Consider the following 21912-nt stretch of genomic DNA (forward strand, 5'->3'; position numbering starts at 1 on the left):
TTATACTAAAGGTATACACTTTATATAATATAAGTTTGTATGGTTTGGTCCGCTTCAATCTCCTGATATCCTTTTCTTATATGCTGACTAAATGAATTAGTAAAATACTTTTAAGAAATCATATTCATCATTTATATATATATATATATATATATATATATATATATATATATATATATATATATATATATATATATACGAACACTTAAAGAATGGAAAATCGGAAGCACAATATACCGTTTCATTCAATCCTGCCTGAGTGACCGTTCATTTTGAGTTAGAGTAAATGAAACCCTCATATTCCCAGACTAACGGAGTACCGCAAGGGTTAAGCATTAACCCAAACCTATTCCTTATAGAGTTTAATTCGATCAATATGACATTTTCATCTACCACACTAGCAAAGACCATAAGTTAAGTCAAAAGTTACTGCAAAAATGTCTCGATATCCTACCATCATGGGCCAAAACAGGGGATTATAGTTCTCGTACGGTAAATGTGCCACTGTCCATTTCTGTAGAATGAGAAATTGCTCCAAAAAGCACCCTGACAGCTATCAGTGTCTTACGTAGTTTGATCAACTTTCATTGAAGCGCCCATAGAGTCACATTAGTAATTGTATTGCTTCCACGTTAGTATGATTTATTAATCTTCTTTCGTGTTTTAAAGCTAAATCTTGGATAACTTCGCAAATCCATTTGATTTCCAGGTCATCGTGCAGTTCTTCGTTGGTTACGTAGCGATAGGCATTGGTAACTAATCGAAGAATTTTGTTCTGACAGCGTTGGATGACTAGTTTATTTGAATTTTTAGTGCAACCCCATATTTGCACCCCATAGGTCCAAATTGGCTTTATGATTGTCTAATAAATCAATCTCCTTGAGTTTAGATCAACTTGAAAGTATCTTCCGACTAACCAGTATAGTTATTTTATTTCGGTTTTAATGTGTTTTGCTTTTCGTCTAACATGATGTTTCCAATTTAATCTACCGTAATCTACCGTTTCTAATTTAATCTAATTACTAAGATGGATGCCAAGGTATTTAGCTGATTCTGCTTGAGGAATCGGGCATCCATTGAGTGATATAATTTAAGTTTTTATTATTTCGCCGCAATGCAAAATTAACTTGAACAGATTTGGAGCTATTAAGTTGATTTTTACAATCTTTTGTAGATTTTGTTGACTACCACTTGTACTTTTTCTCTTGCCCTAGGTAGAGATATGTCGTTTGCCATAATAATTGTGTCGTCAGCAAAGATTCCAAGTAGTGTTTCTTTTGTCGTTGGGACGTCAGCAGTGTAGATCAGATATAGCAGAGGTCCTAAGACGCTACCTTGTAAAACTCCAGCCGAAATAGTTTTAAATGTCGAGAACGCCATTTTGTGTAAGACTTGTGAGACATCCAAGAATATTGCAGGGCAGTATTTTTTTCCTCAAACCCTTTTTGAATAGCCGCAGTTACTCTGTGCACTTGATCGATTGTTGAGTGTTGATTTCGAAAACCAAACTAGAAATTTGGTATTATTACAAGATTTTTAACACGTTTAAATATGATTTTTAAATTTAAATATAGCATCGAAATAGGCCTATAAGATTCGATTTGTTCTGCAAATTTGTTAGGTTTTTGGAGCATAATTATTTGTACCACTTTAAAGCATACCCGAACATGCTTCAGTCTTAAACAGGCATTATATGTCAACGTGGTGATTTATTTTCATGGCAGTTCTTTGAATGATCCAGGTGAAATATGATCTATTCGAGGTGCCCTTTTAGGATTGGGGTTAACAATTTCGGTAGCAACTTCCAATGGAGAAATTAGATTTAGATCTACATCTGGTTGATAAACAGAAGTTGTTCATTCATTTTAGATTCTATATCATTAGGTTGAAATATATTAGCTAAGTATTGTGCGAATAATTGAACTTTTTCATTGTTTCATTCATTTCGACCATTCTTAATTGGCGGTACCCGAATAATTGGTCTCTTGAATCTTCGAGTCACTTTCCATAGCGAACAATGCTTCTGAGCTTAATTCACTTACATATTTTTGAAAGCAATTCTGTTTATATTCTTTGATCTTTTGATTCGTCTGATTACTAATTCTATTAAAAGTAGTTTTGTCTGCAGCATTTCTGGTTCTGTGCCATACTCTTCTAGATGTTCGCCTCTCTTTGATCATTTCTGTAATTTCGAGGAGGTAAATTGTTTCATATTCTGATTTCTCTCTTACTATTGGGGTAGCATCTTTTGCAGCTGACCGAATTTGTTCAATTATATTTTTGGTTTGTTGCTCAAGATCATCTATACTTTTAAACTGATTTGTTCCTGCAATATTAATCTGAATTTCTCCCAGTCAGTATATTTGTTGGTAAGATTAGGTTTATTTTTTTCTCTTAGGATTGTCGCGTACCAGAAATATGGGTACTGTAAGTTATAAAATAAAATCGGTATGTAAAATACCGTAACATGGAGGCGCCTTTAGGCCATGATTTGTTTGTGATTCTCACGGCCTTTTATTCCTGAATAATCCGATAAATGTTGAATCTGATAAAGGAAAATGTTAAAAAATTACGTTCAGTATGTATAAAAAGTTGTGTATAACATCTATACAACCGATGAATTATAGACATATGCCTATGAGCCCAAAACCGAACAGAAGAATCAACTGTATTAGTCTTCCAAGACGAGCTAAACCCAATGAAAGTTTTTGAAAAAAATTGGGGAAGAACCAAATCGGACGACAATGTAAACAGTTGACCCAATTTTTGACCTGTCAAAATATCGAATTAATGGAATTAATATATACCATATCGCTCATGAAGAGCCATACATATATGGTATTTCTCAAGAACAGAATTGGAGAAACAGATTTTCATTTTTTCATAAATAATAGAGTTATTGTGTTAAACTAATTTAATATTGATGATATGCGAATATATGTTTTAAAAACGTTCCGTAGAATAGACATATCGTTTCAACTAAGACAAATTGCTATCGGCGAATTTAAGTCAGTATGAAAATAAAAACAATTAAAAAGTTTGACATTTGTCAAATTTGATGGAAGATCATTTAATATATAGAAATGAATTGTGTTGTTTCTACAGGATGCGCACCTAAACTATTGATCCAATTATGGTGAAACTTTAGCGAGTTATTCTGAATTCCACCGCGTTACTTTCTACTCCAAAAATGTATATAAATAAAAAATATGTCTGGTTCGTATTTCTGTCTGATGCGTCTTGCTTTAGTCAAACAATGTAAATTTCTTTATTTCATATATTCTTTAACAATAACTAAAGTAATATATGACTAGGCCTGTAGGAATTCCTGTCCTAAGTAAAATGCAGCTATTCCGGAAACAGATGAAGAACAATGGAAGAACCGATTTCAAATATGTACAAGAATTTAATGTTTTACGTCTTACACTAAATATTCTGCTACAATCTTAATATATAAATTAATGTATTACTATTGTTATATTGGACACGCATCCATTGCTCCATATTGGAACTATATAAGTCCAAATAGACTTCGTAACCAATATCTTTAATGTAATCTTGCCTAATTATAAGAAAATGGCACATTTTGAACAATAAATATTAGGAATATAAATTAGTTTTAAAGGAATTTCTTTTAACTTGAAACATTATTATGAAAAACCAGTTTAAATAAATTATATTTTATTGTCCATCGGTAGCCGCTCATTTTTCCCATCTTTTAGGCAATTCACGGATTCTAACTAGAAGGAATGATGTATCTTTTGAGGCTATCCACGAATCGACCAATTTTTGGTATGTTTATAAGAAGTTTATGTCTGCTCAGTCAGATCACGACTCATGGTGTAGAAGGCCACCACCCATTTTAATGTTTCCAAATATGTTTTTATCGGTTTTGCAACATGTTGTTGAGCAATGTTATGCTAAAGAATAATATACTTGTGTCTTTGTTCGTATTGCGGCTTTTTCTCGCAAAGTGCTCGCATCAAACGTATCAATTACAGTCAATGATTGTCTTCGATGTCAATATCATCAAGTATTCACATATTGAAATCGACGGAACATGGTTGCATAAGCTTCATTCAGCATTCGATAACCTCCAGCCGCCTTTTTCTTCAAATTGAAGTAAAAAAGTAAATCTTCCTGCAAAAGCAATTTACTCGATACAAATTCACACTTTGACGAAATGACATTTATTGAAATGTCTATTAGTGAGGCTTCAACATAAAGTTGGTTACAAATGATAAGCTTGATAGGTAAATAAGATTTTTTTATTAATTACATCTTACCTTAGGTATGATTTGTACAAACTTAATTTACAATTAATTTATTACTACTGATTTGTTGTACGTGCATTAATACACAAGCAAGGCGAGTACGAGTTTAATACATCAGTATGTATTTCCCAAATTAAAATAGACTAATCTACTTAAGCTAAACTTAAAAATATACTTATACACTGTGTGTGGTTTGATTCGCTTCAATCTTCTATTTTCCTGCGTGTTGTCCAGAAGCTGTATTGCTTCCACGTTGCTGTGATTTAGCAACCTTATTTCATGTTTTAAGGTGAAATTTTGGGTCACTTCGTATATCCATTTGATTTCGAGGTCATCGTGCAGCTCTTCGTTGGTTACGTAGCGATAAGCATTGATAATTAATCGTAGAACTTTGTTTTGGATGCTTTGAATTATTAGTTGACTGATAAACCTGTCTCTTTGATTTTAGGTCAGGTTAAGAGTATCTTCCGACTAACCAGTACAGTTGCTTGACTTTAGATCTAGTCTGCTCTGCTTTTTGTCTAATATGATGTTTCCAGTTTATCCTACCATTGAGATATATTCCAAGGTACTTGGCTGATTCTGCTTGAGGAATCGTGCATCCGTCTAGTGATATAATTAGATTTTTGTCATTTTGCCGCAAGCCAAAATTAACGTGGACAGATTTGAAGCTATTAAGCTGTATTTTCCAGTCTCAGTCCATTTGTAGATTTTGTTGACCACTATTTGTACTTTTTCTACAGCCTTAGACAGAGACACATTTTTGGCCATGATAACTGTGTCGTCAACAAATGTTCCAAGTACTGTTTATTTTGTTGTTGGGATATTTGCAGTATAGAGCACATATAGAAGTGATCCCAAGACACTACCCTGTGGAACTCCAGTCGAAGTATATTTAAGCGTTGAAAATACCCCTTCATGCGAGACTAAATTTTCTTTCAAAAAGTTATAATTCCAGCAGTAGACAGTAATTCCGCGGTAGTAATTTGCTCATATTGTATATTAATCCCAAATGCCATACCCGCTCAAAAGCTTGTAAGATGTTCAGAAATATTGCAGAGCATTATTTATTTTCTTCTAATGCCTTTTCCGCTGTTATTCTGTGATTTGGTCGATTGTCGAGTGGTGATTTCGAAATCCAAGCTGGAAATCTGGTATTTCTATAAATGGTTTAACACGTTTTAACAGCGGATTCTCAAATAATTTCGATATCACAGGTACCATCTAAACTGGTCTGTAAAATTCAACTTGTTCTGCCGGTGTGTCAGGTTTAACCTTAAAACATACCAGAACAAGTTTTAGTCTCAAACAGGCATTGAATATATATGTCAACATCATTATTGCTTTTTGTGGCAGCTCTTTTAATAACCCAAGTGAAATGTCATTAATCCCAGCAGCCTTTTTAGAATTAAGGTTGTTGTCAATTTCTTTAGCAACTTTCATTGGAGAAATCAAAACAGCTATACCGGGCTGATAAACTGGATTTGTATCTATTGTAGATTCTATATCATTCGGTTCGAATAAGTTAGCTAAACGTTCTGCGAATAATTCAGCTTTTTCATCCTTGCGTCGAACCCATTCATTTTTGATCATTTTTAATAGGCGATACTCTAATAATTGGTCTCTTAAATCTCCGAGTTGCTTTCCATAGCGAGTAATCTTTGTCTGCTTCCGGGATGAATTTATTTAGTTATTTTTCGAAGCAACTCTGTTTATATTCATTAATATTTTGATTTGTCTGATTACTAATTCTAATAAATATTGTTTAGTAAACAGCATTTATGGTTATGTGCCATACTCTTCTATCTTTTTGTCTTTCTTTTATAGATTCCCTAATTTTAAGGGGGTAGTTTACCTCATCATTGGACCGATTTTTTTCAATTATATTTCGGGTTTGCAGTTCAAGATCGTCTATACTTTTGAGTCGTACGTTTGTAACTGATTTATTCCTGCATTATAAGTCTAAACGTGTTTCAGTTAGTAAATTTTTAGTAAGATTATGCTTCGTTGTTTTTTTCAGAATTGTCGCGCCTAGTGTTAATACAACTGGAGCGTGATCGGATGATAGTTCGCACAAGTTCTCAATTTGTATCTGATTTGATGAGATGCCTTTCGAAATGAAAAAATACAGTGAGTGCTTTATAACTAGCGGTGAGCCAGTGAGTTCATGAATTATTGTTACAATTAGTAATATTTATTGCTGCGAATAATTCGTTTTCTTCTCCAGGTGTTATTAATCGTGAACCCCAGCACGTAGGAAATAAGAAGCAAATTATCTCTAATATACTATTTTATTATATTATAGAACTACAGATTATACCAGCGACACATTTTTAATATATGTGGCATTGTAACCCATGTGGGTATAGATAGTTTTATAAAATGATGAGTTAAAATATGTATGAAAATAACTAGATTTTGAATATTTGGAATGGTAATATCACCATTAAACGTAAACTAACAAGCTCCATCATTTCCGTTATTTAAACCAGCGGTAATGTTCCGCGAGGGGGCAAAGCTATTTCAAAATGCACTTCCCGTCATAATTGACCCCACGAGAGCAACACTAAATCTACCTCCTCCGTCGTTCCTTTATTTACTGGCGCCTCATACATATTCCGGGCAAATTAGCAAATTAACTGGCCATTTCCGACAGTTCCCGAGACTTCCCCGAAACGACTTAAGTTTATGGCGACTGCCTAATCGAGTCTTAAACCATATTAACCCATCCGTTTGGCCTGGTTATATTGTTGCCGTGAAGGTCCGGCATAATGGCCTTCGCCAAACTTCGCCGCCTCCTTTGATTTAAGCTCGGAGATGTCGCGCCTGAATGGGTATCGTCATGGAACTTGATAAACCTCAAATTGACCTGCCCTCTCGCGCCATTGGAATATAATAACAAGATATTTATGCAAAATGTATCAAATATAATAAATCATTGAATTGTTTATGTAAGTGTGTTATTGATATTTTGTTTTACAATGTTTTAATTGTAATAGACAGGTCCATGTATTGTGATCATTTTGTCTCATTAAAGTGGTGATCAAATGTCATCACTTTCGGAACATGTTTGGCAAAGTTTTTTTTTATTAATTACACCTTACATTAGATATGCATAGAACAATTTTAATTTAAAAATTAATGTATTACTACTGTTCTGTTGTATTTACATTAATATACGGATCTAGAAAAATATCACAACTATCGAATTTAATGTATGTGTATAAATTTCAGTCGCGTCAACCTTTTCTCCAATCCTCAAAAGATTTGAGAACTATATCTACCTCTTATTGTGAACTATAAACCATGGACTTTTTCAAGACAACAAAACTAAAACATTTTATACTATTAATTGTTCATAAATATATTTCAAAAATACAAAAAACATAAAGAGAAAAAATCAAAAGTTGAGCGAGTTATAACCCAATCAAGTTTGTTTATTTTGTGTGATATGTTCTAGAAGAGTGCTCTGAAACAAAGAAGCTAATATTTTTTATTAGTGAAAACATTGTAACTATCGCTCGGACCTTGGCCGACATTTCAAATTCCTTTTATTAGAACTTAAGATATTTTAAGATTTAAGCCGGAACAAGAATTCTTGAGGGAAATTTCAGACGGCAACTAAGATAATCTTACTTATATTCACATTTCAGCATTTCTACCTTAATTATTGTCTTCTATTTCAAAATAATATTTTCTCAATTTCTATATTCTAAAAGTAGTAGATACTCCACTCGAGCTTCTTTGCAACTACAGCAAATATTTGAACTGAAACACGTTCATAATTTTCAAAAATGCTAAAAAGCTTTCATTAATAAAATATTTTTAAATAAATTTAAACGACTTCAAAAAATAAATAGGGAACTCACTAAAAAGTAATAAATAATCCAACTTAGATTTCGAGCACAAAAAAAAACGTTTTAAAGTAAAATATGTACCCAATAATCTTTTTTTATTAATCTCTTAGATCTTCAACAATAATACTTATTGCCCACGGGCAGATTGTGTTGCAGATGTTAACATAGGGATTATTAAATCTCACTCTATATGTCTATTAATCAGTTCGTATGATAGTTTGCGTTTGAGCCTACAGACTACACCGTCATCGCGCACATTTAACTGTTTGGCGAGTGAATTGGGATGCACTAACAGTCTTTCAGAGTACTTCTCACTAATACTTCGAATTACACTCATTATGGGTTCTAAGGGGATATCGCGCTGAATCAGTTTGTTGGACACGTAATATGGGGTATCGATGATGACTCGCAACACTTTATTCTGGAACCTCTGGAGGATATCTAGGTTATATTTGCTAGTAGTATGCCACAGTTCAATACCATAGGTCCATTTGGATTTAGTTTAAGCCCAAGCTGTATAATAACTAAATAAATATAAACAAGAAAGTAATTTAACCTATCTACTACATGTATTTTATATTTTGCTATATATAGACAATTTAGCTTAATACCTACCAAAACCTATTTATCTATTTACAATATTATTTTCACTACCACCAACTAATCAGTTTATAAAATCAGTACAAGCAACAAATTATATTTTTTGTTCCTAATTTAATTTTGTTTATATGTCAAAAAAATATATTATTATTTTTGTATTGTTTGGGCTCGGCACCAGTTTTTCTGGGTTTATAAAAATATGTATTGCTTTTCATGAAATTGCATTTCAACGAAGAAATAGATCATATTGACATTATCACAACTTTTGGTAACAAATTTCCGACTTTTGCCATTGTGAAACGCATTAAACGATTTTAATCGTGACCAATGATTAAATAAATATGTCATTGTGCCAGAAAACATTGATTCTGAGGAAATGTAAAATGTTGTTAGATACCACTACAATTTCACTTCACGACTCGTTATAAAATAAATTAAATATCCCTATCTGTTCCCATATGGTAACGTTGAATCAGCCGACAAACTCAAAACCAATTGCCAGAAAAGTTGAATATGAGCCGAGTCATAATTTGTGAATGATTACAAGCGATAGGATAGATCCAAGAGATGAGAAAATGAGTGCAAAAAAATTAATGACAGTCAATTAAAAAATCGTTGCGCAAAATACCGCTTCAAAGGAAGCAATTTCTGCTTGATTGCTCAAAAATAGATTTATTCCGATTAACCCAAGCGAGAAAATCATGGTTGTCACCTGACAAAGCCGGCTTATTGACTATAGGGTTAAATCGCAAAGGAACCATTGAAACTTAAAGAAACAGCTAATACTGATCGCTACCAAAAACAAGTAACTGGTCATTTGTTATTTGTTATTGAACCATACCTTGATCGAAAAACGTCCGTAGTACGTTCAAACATAAAATAAGGTGATTTCGAAGCATAACAACATGCCATCTCATACCGGAAAACCCATCAAAGATGTTCTAAAATCATTAGAATGAAAAGTTTTATCAACCGCGCCGTACTCTCCAAACCTAGCTCCATCTGACTACCACCTTTACGCATCGATAATGCCCACGCTTGTACAGCAGCACTTCGCCGATTTCTAGGATGTCAAAAATGGCTCCCTGATAAACTATTCTTTTGAAATGACATCCATAAATTGACTGAGAGATTTTTTATTATTTAATTATTATATTGTTACTAGTCGTTTCCATCTAACCTACAATTTGTCTTTATGATAACTTAAATATAGGTATATAACTAGGAGGACCCATCGGCCCTATCTCAGTCTCTGGTGAAATAATATTTATACATGTCACTACTGTATTTTTTAATATATGCACCACACTACACAACAGTACACAATATCAGATGGTTTGATTCTTTTGAGTCTCTGTTCTGTTCTGGTGGTATCCAAAAGCTGCAATATTTCAATAATCTTATGAGAATGGAGTCTTTCCTCATGCCCCTTGCAATTCTCTTGATTTCTTGACTGACTGTGGGTATCTGAAGGTCTCGATATAGGTAATCAGTCCTATAATATTTGGGTGCACCCACAATACCTTTCAGGACTTTGTTTTGAAACATTTGTATTTTATTTATGTTACTATTTGCAAAACATCCCCATAATTGAACTCTGTATGTCCGTATGTACAGTATTTGCTTATGTAATAGTAATTTATTATGTACTGATAATTGTGATTTCCTTCCAATTAGCCAGTACATTTTCCTATATTTCAATACCAGTTCTTTTCTTTTCTTCTTTATATGTTCCTTCCAGCAAAGTGTTGCATCGAGATTCATTCCGAGATATTTAGCATTGTTGCTATATAGAATGATATTGAATGCTTGTACGCTCTGTTTATAGGTGAACTGCGCACGTACAGAATACTTTCATTAATTTTTATTTTCCAAGCTTGTATCCAATTATTTATATTGTGACTTGCCTGTTGTAATTTTCGTGAAGCTTCTTCACTTTTGTCTCCGACAGCTATAATCACAGTATCATCAGCAAAAGTAGCCATCGTAATTTTCCATTTGTGGCATTTATCATAAGTGTAAAGTAGATAAAGCATTGGTCCCAGTACACTTCCTTGTGGTACACCTGTTTAGCTTCTTTTATTGTAGAGTAAGCTTCTTGTTTGACTCTAAGCATTCTGGTTGTAATATATGATTTTAATAGTTCGGTGTGTTGTTTTGGTAGCATTTTTTGTAGTTTATGAACAAGGCCTTCATGACAAAACTTATCTAAGGCTTGTGCTATATCTAAGAATATAGCTGAGCATACTTTTTAAGTTTTAAGTTTTTTCTCTGTATGATCGGTTTTATTCTTTTCAACAGGATTTTTTTCTTAGACCTTAGACGGCATTACTGGCAACAGTGATATAGGTCTATAGACTTTTATTTCGTTTGCTGACTTCACAGGTTTTGGGATCAGTATGATTTTCGCCATCTTCCAAATATCTAGGACATGTTTTAATCTAAATGCTGTATTGATCAAATTGGTGAGTTTTATAATTCGCTTTCTTGGTAACTTTTGCAGTAATTCTCCGGTTATTAAATCATAATCGTATCTAGTGATTTCCTGGGGTTAATGTCAGTTTTAATAACCTTGGTTAGCTCTTTCGGCGTGACTAATTCAATCATCGAATTTTCAGCTTCTATGTCCGGCAAATTATGTTCAATATTAGTTTCGTTTGGTTTGAAACTTTTTTCTAGATATTCAGCAAATGCTTCTACTCTTTGGTGATTGTCACGTGCCCAATTCCCACATAGGTCACTTATAAGTGGACTGTACAGACATGAGTGCTTATAGATATTTTGTGGCTTTCCAGAGTGAGTAATCAGTTTCTTTAGCATCTGTTAAATTTCTCAGATAGTCATTTATGGTTTTGTTTTTAATTTCCAGTATTTCCTTTTTCAGTCTTTGGGTTATATTGTTTAATCTATTTTTATTTTCAGGTGTTCCGTTTTGTTTCCACTTTTTTCGTAATTTACTTCTTTCACCTACCATTTCCTTCACTTCTTTTCGATAATTAATTCCTTTAGTTGTACTCTTAATTTCTGGAGTATTATTCCAAGCAGCTTATTGAATATCTACTACGAACTTTTCTGCTTCAAAATTTAATTGTTCGGTTGTCTTAAGGGGTACATTTAGTTGAATTATTTTGTTCAATTCTTCAGCAAATCCTTCCCAGACTTTTGTTTGTTAACGTTGAGTTTCTTTCTTTTCTAACTTTTCTTTTTTAATTTAGTTCAGCAGGTGCTTTATGCAGTTCACTGCCTTTAGTTGTTGTCATTGTGGATCCCCATCTTTCATTTTTTGCATTGAAATCACCTCCAATTATAAATTTTTCTCCGAGGTTGCTTAGAACATTCAAATAATTTTCCTTTTTTTGATTGTATCTTTGAGGACAAATAAATTGCGGCTATTATAACCTTATATCTACTTGATTTAATAGTTACTGCTTTTACCTGATTTTCTGCTGTACTGAGCCCCGGTTCTTGATGGTGAGAAATGTTCTCTTTTATTATTATTGCACTTCCTCCTCTTGCGGTGTTAGCTGGATGTATGGTATGATAGAATGTATATCCTCTAAATTTTATAAAGGATTCTTTTGTTAAATGGTTTTCGGATATTAGGCAACTATCTATTTTTTGCATATTTAGGAATACTTGTAGGGTAGTGTGATGTTGTTGGATTCCATTAGCATTCCAAATTGCTATTCGGATATCTTTATTTGCCATTTCGGGTTTTTGGGGCCACAGACCTAATATTTTTCAATTCTAATTTTTCAATCCTTTCGGAAAAATATTCGATCATTTTTTCTTATATCTCCAGCTTTCCTATTAGTTTATGTAGCAATTCGTTGGTGGTTACTTCATCATCCTTTGTGTCTCTTTGGTTATTTTGACTGATATTTTGGGCATAAGTCATTTCAGCAATAACTTTGTTATATTTTTTCGATTGTTTCTTTTCGCTCATTGTTTCTTGGAGTTTAACTTGAGGAACTACTCTATTTCTCCTCTCTTGTAGTGTTTTAGCATTAGCAACTACACATACTCTATAACTTGCCGGATGCGCTTCATTACAATTTGCACATTTCGGCTTAGCTTCTTTGGGTTTTCTACACTCTGTGGTGATATGTTTACCGGAACATTTTACACATCTAGGTTCTCTTCTCCAGAATTTCTGTGTGTCCATGCAATTGGCATCTTTTGCGGTATTAAGTTCAATTTTTTAGAGGTTCGATTTTTACTTAGAGCCCGAATGGTTCGAATGGTTTTTGAGTCCGTATCATGTTCAAAGGCTAACATAAATAGAAGCAATGGCTTCTTGTGGACTAAAATTTCTCCTTTGTTATTTTTGGTCTTTTCTTTTTTTTTAATATTTGTGGTATTTAAGCATTTAAGCCCATTTTGGTTTAGATCTGAGAGATGAGCAAAATATGTGGCTAGTATTTTGAAAAAACAAAATTTTAACTATACATTGTAAATAACGAAATTTCTTTAGCGGTAAAGACAAAAAGTAATTGCCGACACACCTGGTATACAAATCAATATGATATTCTAATGCAAAATAATAATGTTATTTGCCTTCTTGGTGGCGCAATGGTAAAGGTGATGGGACGGTTTTCCTACTGTTGCGATAGTCGCGGGTTCTAATCCTGCTGGGACATGGTCGTAAATTTATGTTTGTGATTGTTTAAAATTTGTGAATATTCTAGGCAAGAGTATAAAATCCGACAAGGAAAACGATCTCAGTCACGCCAGTAACTAGGCTTGGTAAGACCAGATGTCTTCTGGGATAATTTCTAAAGTTGGCCACTGGCCGGTCGGTAGGTTTAATGCTGAGGACTGTGATTCGGAGCCCACCTTAAATTTTAAGCCCAGTCTAGATAAACTCATAATTGGTAAAAGAAGACTTTGAAATATATATAAAAAAATAATATTGTCTAATATTATGTATATCATGTTTATTATTTTTCCTTGAATTCATGTTCAATTTGATCCATAGTAAATACTTAATAATTAATATACCATGACTAATATAATTGTTTTATTTATAGACATAATAGAGGTACCCATAAAAGCTTGTTTTCTTTAACAAGTGAAACTTAGAATTAATAAAGATAGGATCATTCAGTTCGCGAGGCAAGACCACAAAATCCATTGTCTAGCAACGATAATCTAAACGTTCACCGTTGAAAGCTTAAGCCAGGGCAATAAGTAGAATTAGCCCAAGTCGCATCCCCTTTATACCCGTCGACATCGTCTGAAGCACCCTAATGCACCCAGACCCGCCGATCAAACCAGTAATATCGCTAATTAAAGTTTACCCCCGGCAATTACGTGTACTTTCAACAACCGCCGGTTTCGTTGGCATTCTAATTAGCGCTAGATCGCGATGCTCATACATATATATCGCCTCTATTTATTTTTCGTAACTTGTAAGCACTGGAAATTGCAATTACTCTGCGAGAGAGACCGGAACTAGGTTGCGTAGTTTCCTTCTTCGACGGGATATTTTGTTACCGCTTTTAATTCAAATCTTATCCTCTGAAAGTATCTCGATATACTAAAAACAAGCAAATAAAAAGCTACTATTATTGAGAAGAGGACATTTTAGTAAAACCTACAAACCAAATTAAGGAAAAAGTGATTCAACAAGCATATGATAATGATTTTAGGAAAACTATGACATCTAAGGCACGCTATGTTCTACCTAGAATTAGAAAACTCTCTGAGAATCTTGTTTTGGCTCTACACAAATAGAGATAGATGTAAATATACATATCGCAAGAATATTTACATTTAAAAAGCGCAGTTGTTTTTTAACGTCCATATATTTATAACGTTTAAGATGAGAAAACAGCTATAGCAAAGAAAAAAATTGTGAGAGAAAGAAGACCTTTATGTACGTAATCTTATTTTAGAGGTGCAGATCGCATTGCCAATATAAAGAAAAATTAATCAGATTTTGTAATGTTTGTATATTAAAACTGTTCTTAATGAATTACATGATATATCAACTTTTGTTCTTTATGGTAAATACATTTTAGTATATAGTACAAACCTATGATCATATTGTGATAGTTATAGTTGTTTAACCATATTTAAAACGAATAGTATTTACAAACGAATAATATTATTTTTATATTGTATTAATGTTTACAACCAAACGGAGTGTATCTTCATCATAGTCATTTCACTAGATCTATCATAGGAAAATAGTATATATTCCGAGGACCTTATCCCATTAAATACAATATAATTATTTATTTTTTACCTGAGAAAATTAGCGGCAGATAATTCGAAAATAAGGTATGAAAAATTATTAATCTCTCCGAAACATCTTCCTGTCTTTGACTAAAATAGTAATTACTATTTTTGGTCGCTAGTTTTTTGACTATCGACTAGTTCGACTGTTTTGTGACCGTCGACTAATTCCCAACACTAGTAATAATATTTTTGTAATTACAGACTTCATTATAAAAAAATTAAGTGATCCGTATTGTTATGTTATTGTGTCTTTATTCGCAATATTTCAACTCCATGCCAAAAAAAAAGACGACATATACGTTCGACTACGATAACATTTGTTACTGGCCCATAATTTGTAGTTGGAAAGTCGATTTGATATTTCGATTTCGGGAAACTAAATGGTGCATAATCGTTCCACCGCCGTTCCCTGTTATTTGACGTTTTAGTTTATAGTAATGCAGCTTTTAGCATGGGAAGATTAGCATATATTGCACAGTAAAACATCGAGCCGGCCAAAACGAGTGGGACATGAAGTCGGAAAGTGCCAAACGCAACCGCGAACGTCATAAATTGGATTAGGAGATTCTGGAGTTCTGTTGTGGTTGTGTTTGAGAAATTGCTAGAATATGGAAATTCGATCGACGTTTATGCTACGGATAGATATGAACCGCTAAATATGTTGCATTGGCAAAAGTTCAACAATACCAATATTTATTTTTAAAATATAGGAACTACAGTCAGATAACTGTTTGAAAATTGATTTATTCGTACAATTATATTGGAGTTATCATATACATTACCATTGAAAAGTCTGGATTTAATAAGGTAATTAATAAAAACAGCAATAAAACTGATATAGTATTACTTATAATTAGCATTGGGAACAATTGACTGAATCCAGTCGATACTCGGAAAACACTCGAATTAGTCTCTTCAGCTATTTTTCTATTCGTGATAACAGACGAAGAAGACGAATTCCTTTCTGTATTAATTTTGAGATGAATTAGGAAAGGATGCAGATAATTGTTTCATTCTCTGTGCTCTAAATATCAGCTCATTTTAAATAATTTTGAAGTTACAGTGTGGAAAAGGGAGTGGAATAATGATCCCAAATATTTATCATCGTATTTTAATATTTGGAAAATAATAGTGACATAATATAATAGAAGTAATTGTTTTATTTCCATTCCAATCCACCGTATGCTAACGAATGCTTGTTTATCGTACCATAAGTGAGATGAAAATGCACGTACGTAACTTGATAAAGAGGAATTACTACTAAATATTTGTATCGTATTTTTTTTGTCAACTATTTATCTACCACTCTTTTTTCAAATAAAGTAACAACTTTATTTATCGGTTATTATAAGATTCAGGAATATTATAAGATTATCATTCATTGAAGTTGCAATGAAAGCAGTTTCAACATTCAAAGGGATCGAACAAACATCGGCAGATTTAGAAAATCGAAAAAGACATTTAAAAAAACCTAATAGTTGCCAAGATAACATAAATGCAGTCAAACTAATTTTACTATTTATCAATCAAAATATTCTTTTAGTTTTTTAAATTGTTAGATGATATTGAAAGATAAAGTTCCTAAATGCTGTTCTATTAATATACATTGTTATTTACAATTAAATTACAAACAAAACAAAACCATATATTTACATATAAGCATAAGCTATTTATATGTACAATTTACATATAAGTAGTCGGACCAAAAATAGTGACTGAAAGTAGTCGACTGGAACAGTTGATAGTAAAAAGTAGTCAATTACTGATCAAGCATCACGTTAGACAAAAAGCAAAACACATTAGAACGAAAATAAGATACTCTCAACTTGATCTAAAATCAAAGAGGTTGATCAATAATACAATTATAAGGCCAATTTGGACCTATGAGGTGCAAATATGGGGTTGCACTAAAAATTCAAATCAATTAGTCAAACAGCGCTGTCAAAACAAGGTTCTTCGATTAATTACCAATGCCTACCGCTATGTAACCAATGAAAAACTGCACGATGACCTGGAAATCAAATGGATTTGCGAAGTTGTCCAGGATTTTGCATTGAAACACGAAAGAAGATTACTAAATCATACTAACGTGGAAGCAATACAACTGCAGGACAGCGCGCAGGATGTCAGGAGATTGAAACGAACAAAACCATACGAACTTATATAAAGTATATACATTTAGTGTAAACTATAGCTATAAGTTAATAATTAATAAATAATTATAATTTTATAATTGAGGAATACATACTGATGTATTTTCTCGCACTCGTCTTGCTTGTTAATTAATCCAAGTACATAGGAAAAGTAGTAATAAATTAATTGTAAATTAAGATTGTACTAGGCGTATCTAATAAAAATGTTATGAAAAAAATTACTGAACAGTCAATAGCCGTTTTTAGTCGATATTTCTCAACGCTGCTTAAAATATTTAACTTCGATTGACATTGACATTTTTCTATGGCACCGCTCACTAATTCCATAGGAGAAAGGTCTGGTGATTGTTATTACAATTTCATTATTGGAAAAATTTCTTCACTTCGTTTTGCCTTTGGAAACACCCCACAAAATTTTGACAAATGTAATAAATGGAATAGCATTTTTCTGAACTATTCGTAGATAACCTTCTTTATTCAGTTTTCCATCAATTTTCATATGACCATATTACCTCCAAACCATAATGCTACGACCGCCACGACACTCCGAACAATAAGGGCTTCTAAGAACCTTTTAACTGGTATACAAGAACACGTCTATTAGATACAGCTGTCTCAAGTTTGGACTTATTCATCCATGGAATATCTTTCCAGTTTTTATATATTTTAATTCATTCGGTTCTGTTTTTGTTATGAGTCTATATGTCTTATCTCATATTCTCTTTCGGCAGTTATTCAAGAATACATTGATATAGACCAAAAACAGACTGAAATTTCTGTGAAATATAAAAATTTGACAACATCTGTTGACCTACTCAGCTTGATCAATTTGGACAAAAGCTCGCAGTACTCATAGGCGAATTGAAAACCATCATAGGCGAATTTAAGTAGCTTAGTTGCTTATGCTTGGACTACTGAAATTTCGAAACGCATGTTATAAAAATTTAGTTAAACATGGTTATAAGATGCTAAGAAGTAAGTTAAAACTTCTCTTTCTTAAAATAAATTAGTTTTGTACTAAATTAAAAATGTGTGTTTCTAATTTAGTTTTAAGTTTTAAATAAACTCTGTTATTGATAGGGATCAATACCATGAGCTAGTTACATAAATATATTGCATAAAATTAAATATTGTACAACAATTAACATTAAATATAATAGATATTACTTCATCTCTAGCCAACTGCTCAATAATTGCTCACTAAACGCACCAGTTAACTAGTAACATTGGAGTAAACATCTAAAGATAACGTAAACAAGATAAAAACATCATTATCTATTTCCGAATTAAAATTATGTCAAAACAATTAAGAGTTACAACCTTAGATTACTGTCGATTTGATGTTTTAGTGTATTTTTGTGATAACCCCATAACTTTAAATTGGCTTTATAATTCTGATATTTGATCTTAGGTCAAATTGGGGGGTAACTATGAACGAAAATTATATTTTCTTTCTTATAAAATTTAATTAGTTTAAGCTTTAAAGGAAAATAATAGACATGTTGACTATTTCAAAGAAGTGCAGATTTTTCAAAGGTAGCTATTTACGTTTTATATTTTTACTCTTTCAGTCAGAGAAATGTGTCAGTATAAATGAAATTAGAAATGAAAACTATTTGAAGAGCATTTTATCTAAAAAATAGAACCAACATTGAAAACTCTAATTTCCGACTACACACAATATATATTAATATTGTTGTTAAGAGTAATATCCTGATATAGATATAGAAATATATTGTTATACATTTCAAATATCACCAAATATACCGAAAGGTAAAAAAATCACTTTGTTCGCAGAAATTAACCATTTTCCAATATTTCTAAAACATTTATTGAACACATTGTATTGTATCGATATGTCTACATAATTAATTTTAATATACAAATCGATATAAAAACAAAATTAATATTTTCCGAACACAGCAGAATGTTATTTATCAATGAATTAATTATTATGTAATACTAATAATGATATATTTCAATTTTCGATATTTTAATTTACTCTCGATTTATGCGGATTGTATTGTATCAATTGTAGCAATTTTTTTCACATATAATAGTTTTTAATAACTGGTCAAATATGGAAATGAAAATATAATATAATGCTTTTGATTTATATTATATTGAATCTTTGTTCCTATTTGTAAAGCTATTCAATCGGATACTTTTTAAATACAAAAAATATCGACAAAAGAGTTTATACCTAACTTATAGACATTTTTTCAAGCATATTTTGAACTCTTTCGTCAATTCATATTTTTTCAAGAGATATATAAATAGTTTAAGATATTTTTCTATTAAAATTTTTTATAACATAAAATAATCAAAATCAAACGCATTTATTTCGATGAATTAGTTCTAACAAAATGTAAATATATTGGTCTTATAAGTAAATGGAAAATAAATCGTAATGTTTAAAAAATGGAGCAAGTAAAACAACATTTTTCTGTTTCCTGCAATAATATATTTATCCACAATAGCTCTTATTTTTTAGGTCCATTTCAGTCCATTTTACTTGGTCTAAGAGTAATTATTAATGATAATCAATACCTTGTTTTAAACCAAAAGTTTTACACTTTTTAGTTGTTAATTTAATTTGTGTAATAAAGAACAACTTTGAGAGTCGTCAAAGTTCAGTGATGAAAATTGAAAACCTTTCCTTGATAAAACGTGACAAACACTTCAAGGATTAATAAAATTATTGAAAAGTTATTTATTAATAGTAGGCAAATATCTACAATTCTTGAAAATGATAACAACAAAGAAAATTACATAAAGAGAAGCAGATTTTAACTATTCAAATTTATACTATTGTAAAGCTATTTAACCGGGTAGTTTTTATATACAAACAAATATCGACAAAAGAGCCTACGCCTAACTTATAGACATTTTTTAAAACATATTTTAAACTACTGCGCCAATTCATATTTTTTTCAAGAGGGATCCAAATAGTTTAACACATTTTTCTATTGGAAATTTTTTATAGGCATAGGTTAAACATTAAAAGTTGTCTTACACTTTTTAGTTGTTAATTTAATTTGTAGAATAAAGAACAACTTTGAGAGCCGTCAAAGTTCAGTAATGAAAATTGAAAACATTTCCTTGACGAAACGTGACAAACACTTCAAGGATTAATTAAATTATTGAGAAGTCATTTATTAATAGTCGGCAAAGATCTAAACAACAAAGAAAATTAGATAAAGAGAAATAAATTTTAAATATTCAAATTTATACTATTGTAAACAACGATTTTATACTGGTAATTTTGATATTTTTATATTTTACTAATATGTTCTAATAGGTGTTATTTTTTCTACTTTCAGGATCCATTAGCAAGTACTGACATTAATGGTAACGATGATGATCCAATGCCTCAAGACAACGGCGACAACAAGCATGGAACCAGATGCGCTGGAGAAGTGGCAGCTGTAGCTTACAACCAGTTTTGTGGTATCGGTGTTGCTTATAATGCCAGTATTGGAGGTAAGTTTATATATATATATATATATATATATATATATATATATATATATATATATATATATATATATCACGTCGCCATGTACAAAATCTATAGTCATATTAGTTTAACTTAGTTTTAGTAATAGAACTCTAAAATTAAAACATCACATAATATATATCATCTACAACATGTTTTGGTAATATTTCATTATTTAATTAATCCTTTTTTTTTGAACGATTTGATATGGCAAAAAATGGGGTTCATATATTACGACATCAAAAACTAAGTACTTATTTTTTTCTGAAATACTATACTCATACTTTTAACTGTATTGGTAATAAAACTATTACCATTTTTATAATATTCATTTTGAAAATAATTTTGCATTAGTTACTACTTACTACTATAAGATACAAGTGATAGATCAGTCACGTTTAATACAAAATCTCCAAATAATTTTTTAGTTTTGCTATAAACAGCCAATATATGGTGATTCGTTTTATTAAATTAAATGTTTTGAATATATGTAGAACTGAAAATCTAGCTTCTTAATGAGTACGGAGATTTTAAATTGTCTTATTACATTATTCTATATTTCTCTTCACTATTACTTTCAACAAATTTTTTTGATTTAACGAATTAATATATTAAGAATTGTTGCTTTAATATTATATAACAGTAAAACAACTTTTATTCGTAACTATTTCGTTAGTAAATTGATTAAGCTCTTCTTATTCCTTTGCAAGATATATTTACTTTGATACCTTTTAGAAATAAAATACTTACAACATGTCGCCATTTAGTCACTATTGTTCCCCATCTTAACATAATATAAAATCATTGAGAAAGAAAATCGATCGAAATAGATGATAAACCTGTTTAATATGGCGGATATGACAGGTCCTCATATTTAAGGATATATAAGCTTATTTTCACTGGCAATATGTCCATAATGATTTGCTTTAAATCCCTCGCTCCAAACACATTAATTTTAAATTCAAAATGATCTCTTATGATGGCTTGAGGGACTCCTAAAAGGAGTCCCTCAAGTACTACTAAATTACCCCTAATAAAGCATAAAACCTTTAATATATAACAAAATATTCAGATCATGGATATACATAATAAGATATTTATCAAATTGTAATGTAACTTTTCTCTTCTATTATTGTTTCTCACTATATGTTACTCATTTCTCCTCAAATTGCAACAAGAAAAATTCTACATATTTGATATCACTATCACTTAACACTTAACACTAAAATTTGTTTATAAATGATAAATGTAATATCCATTCAAACTTTATTATATCAACAACTCAA

At 31.4% G+C, this 21912-nt stretch overlaps 1 protein-coding gene across 2 annotated transcripts in view; it reads left to right on the forward strand.

The window, feature by feature from the left end:
* Fur2 (furin-like protease 2) overlaps positions 1-21912 on the forward strand; it is a 1295077-nt gene that overhangs the window by 1234798 nt on the left and 38367 nt on the right. For both annotated transcript variants that reach the window (XM_076396174.1, XM_076396175.1), the window contains exon 7: positions 20451-20610. In XM_076396174.1, coding sequence (XP_076252289.1) covers positions 20451-20610 — 160 coding nt within the window. The remainder of the gene's footprint in view (positions 1-20450; positions 20611-21912) is intronic.

This window comes from Rhynchophorus ferrugineus, unplaced genomic scaffold (genome assembly GCF_030347505.1).
Source record: "Rhynchophorus ferrugineus isolate W39M unplaced genomic scaffold, kcgeb_rfMv2 rfM2, whole genome shotgun sequence".
NCBI lineage: Eukaryota > Metazoa > Arthropoda > Insecta > Coleoptera > Curculionidae > Rhynchophorus > Rhynchophorus ferrugineus.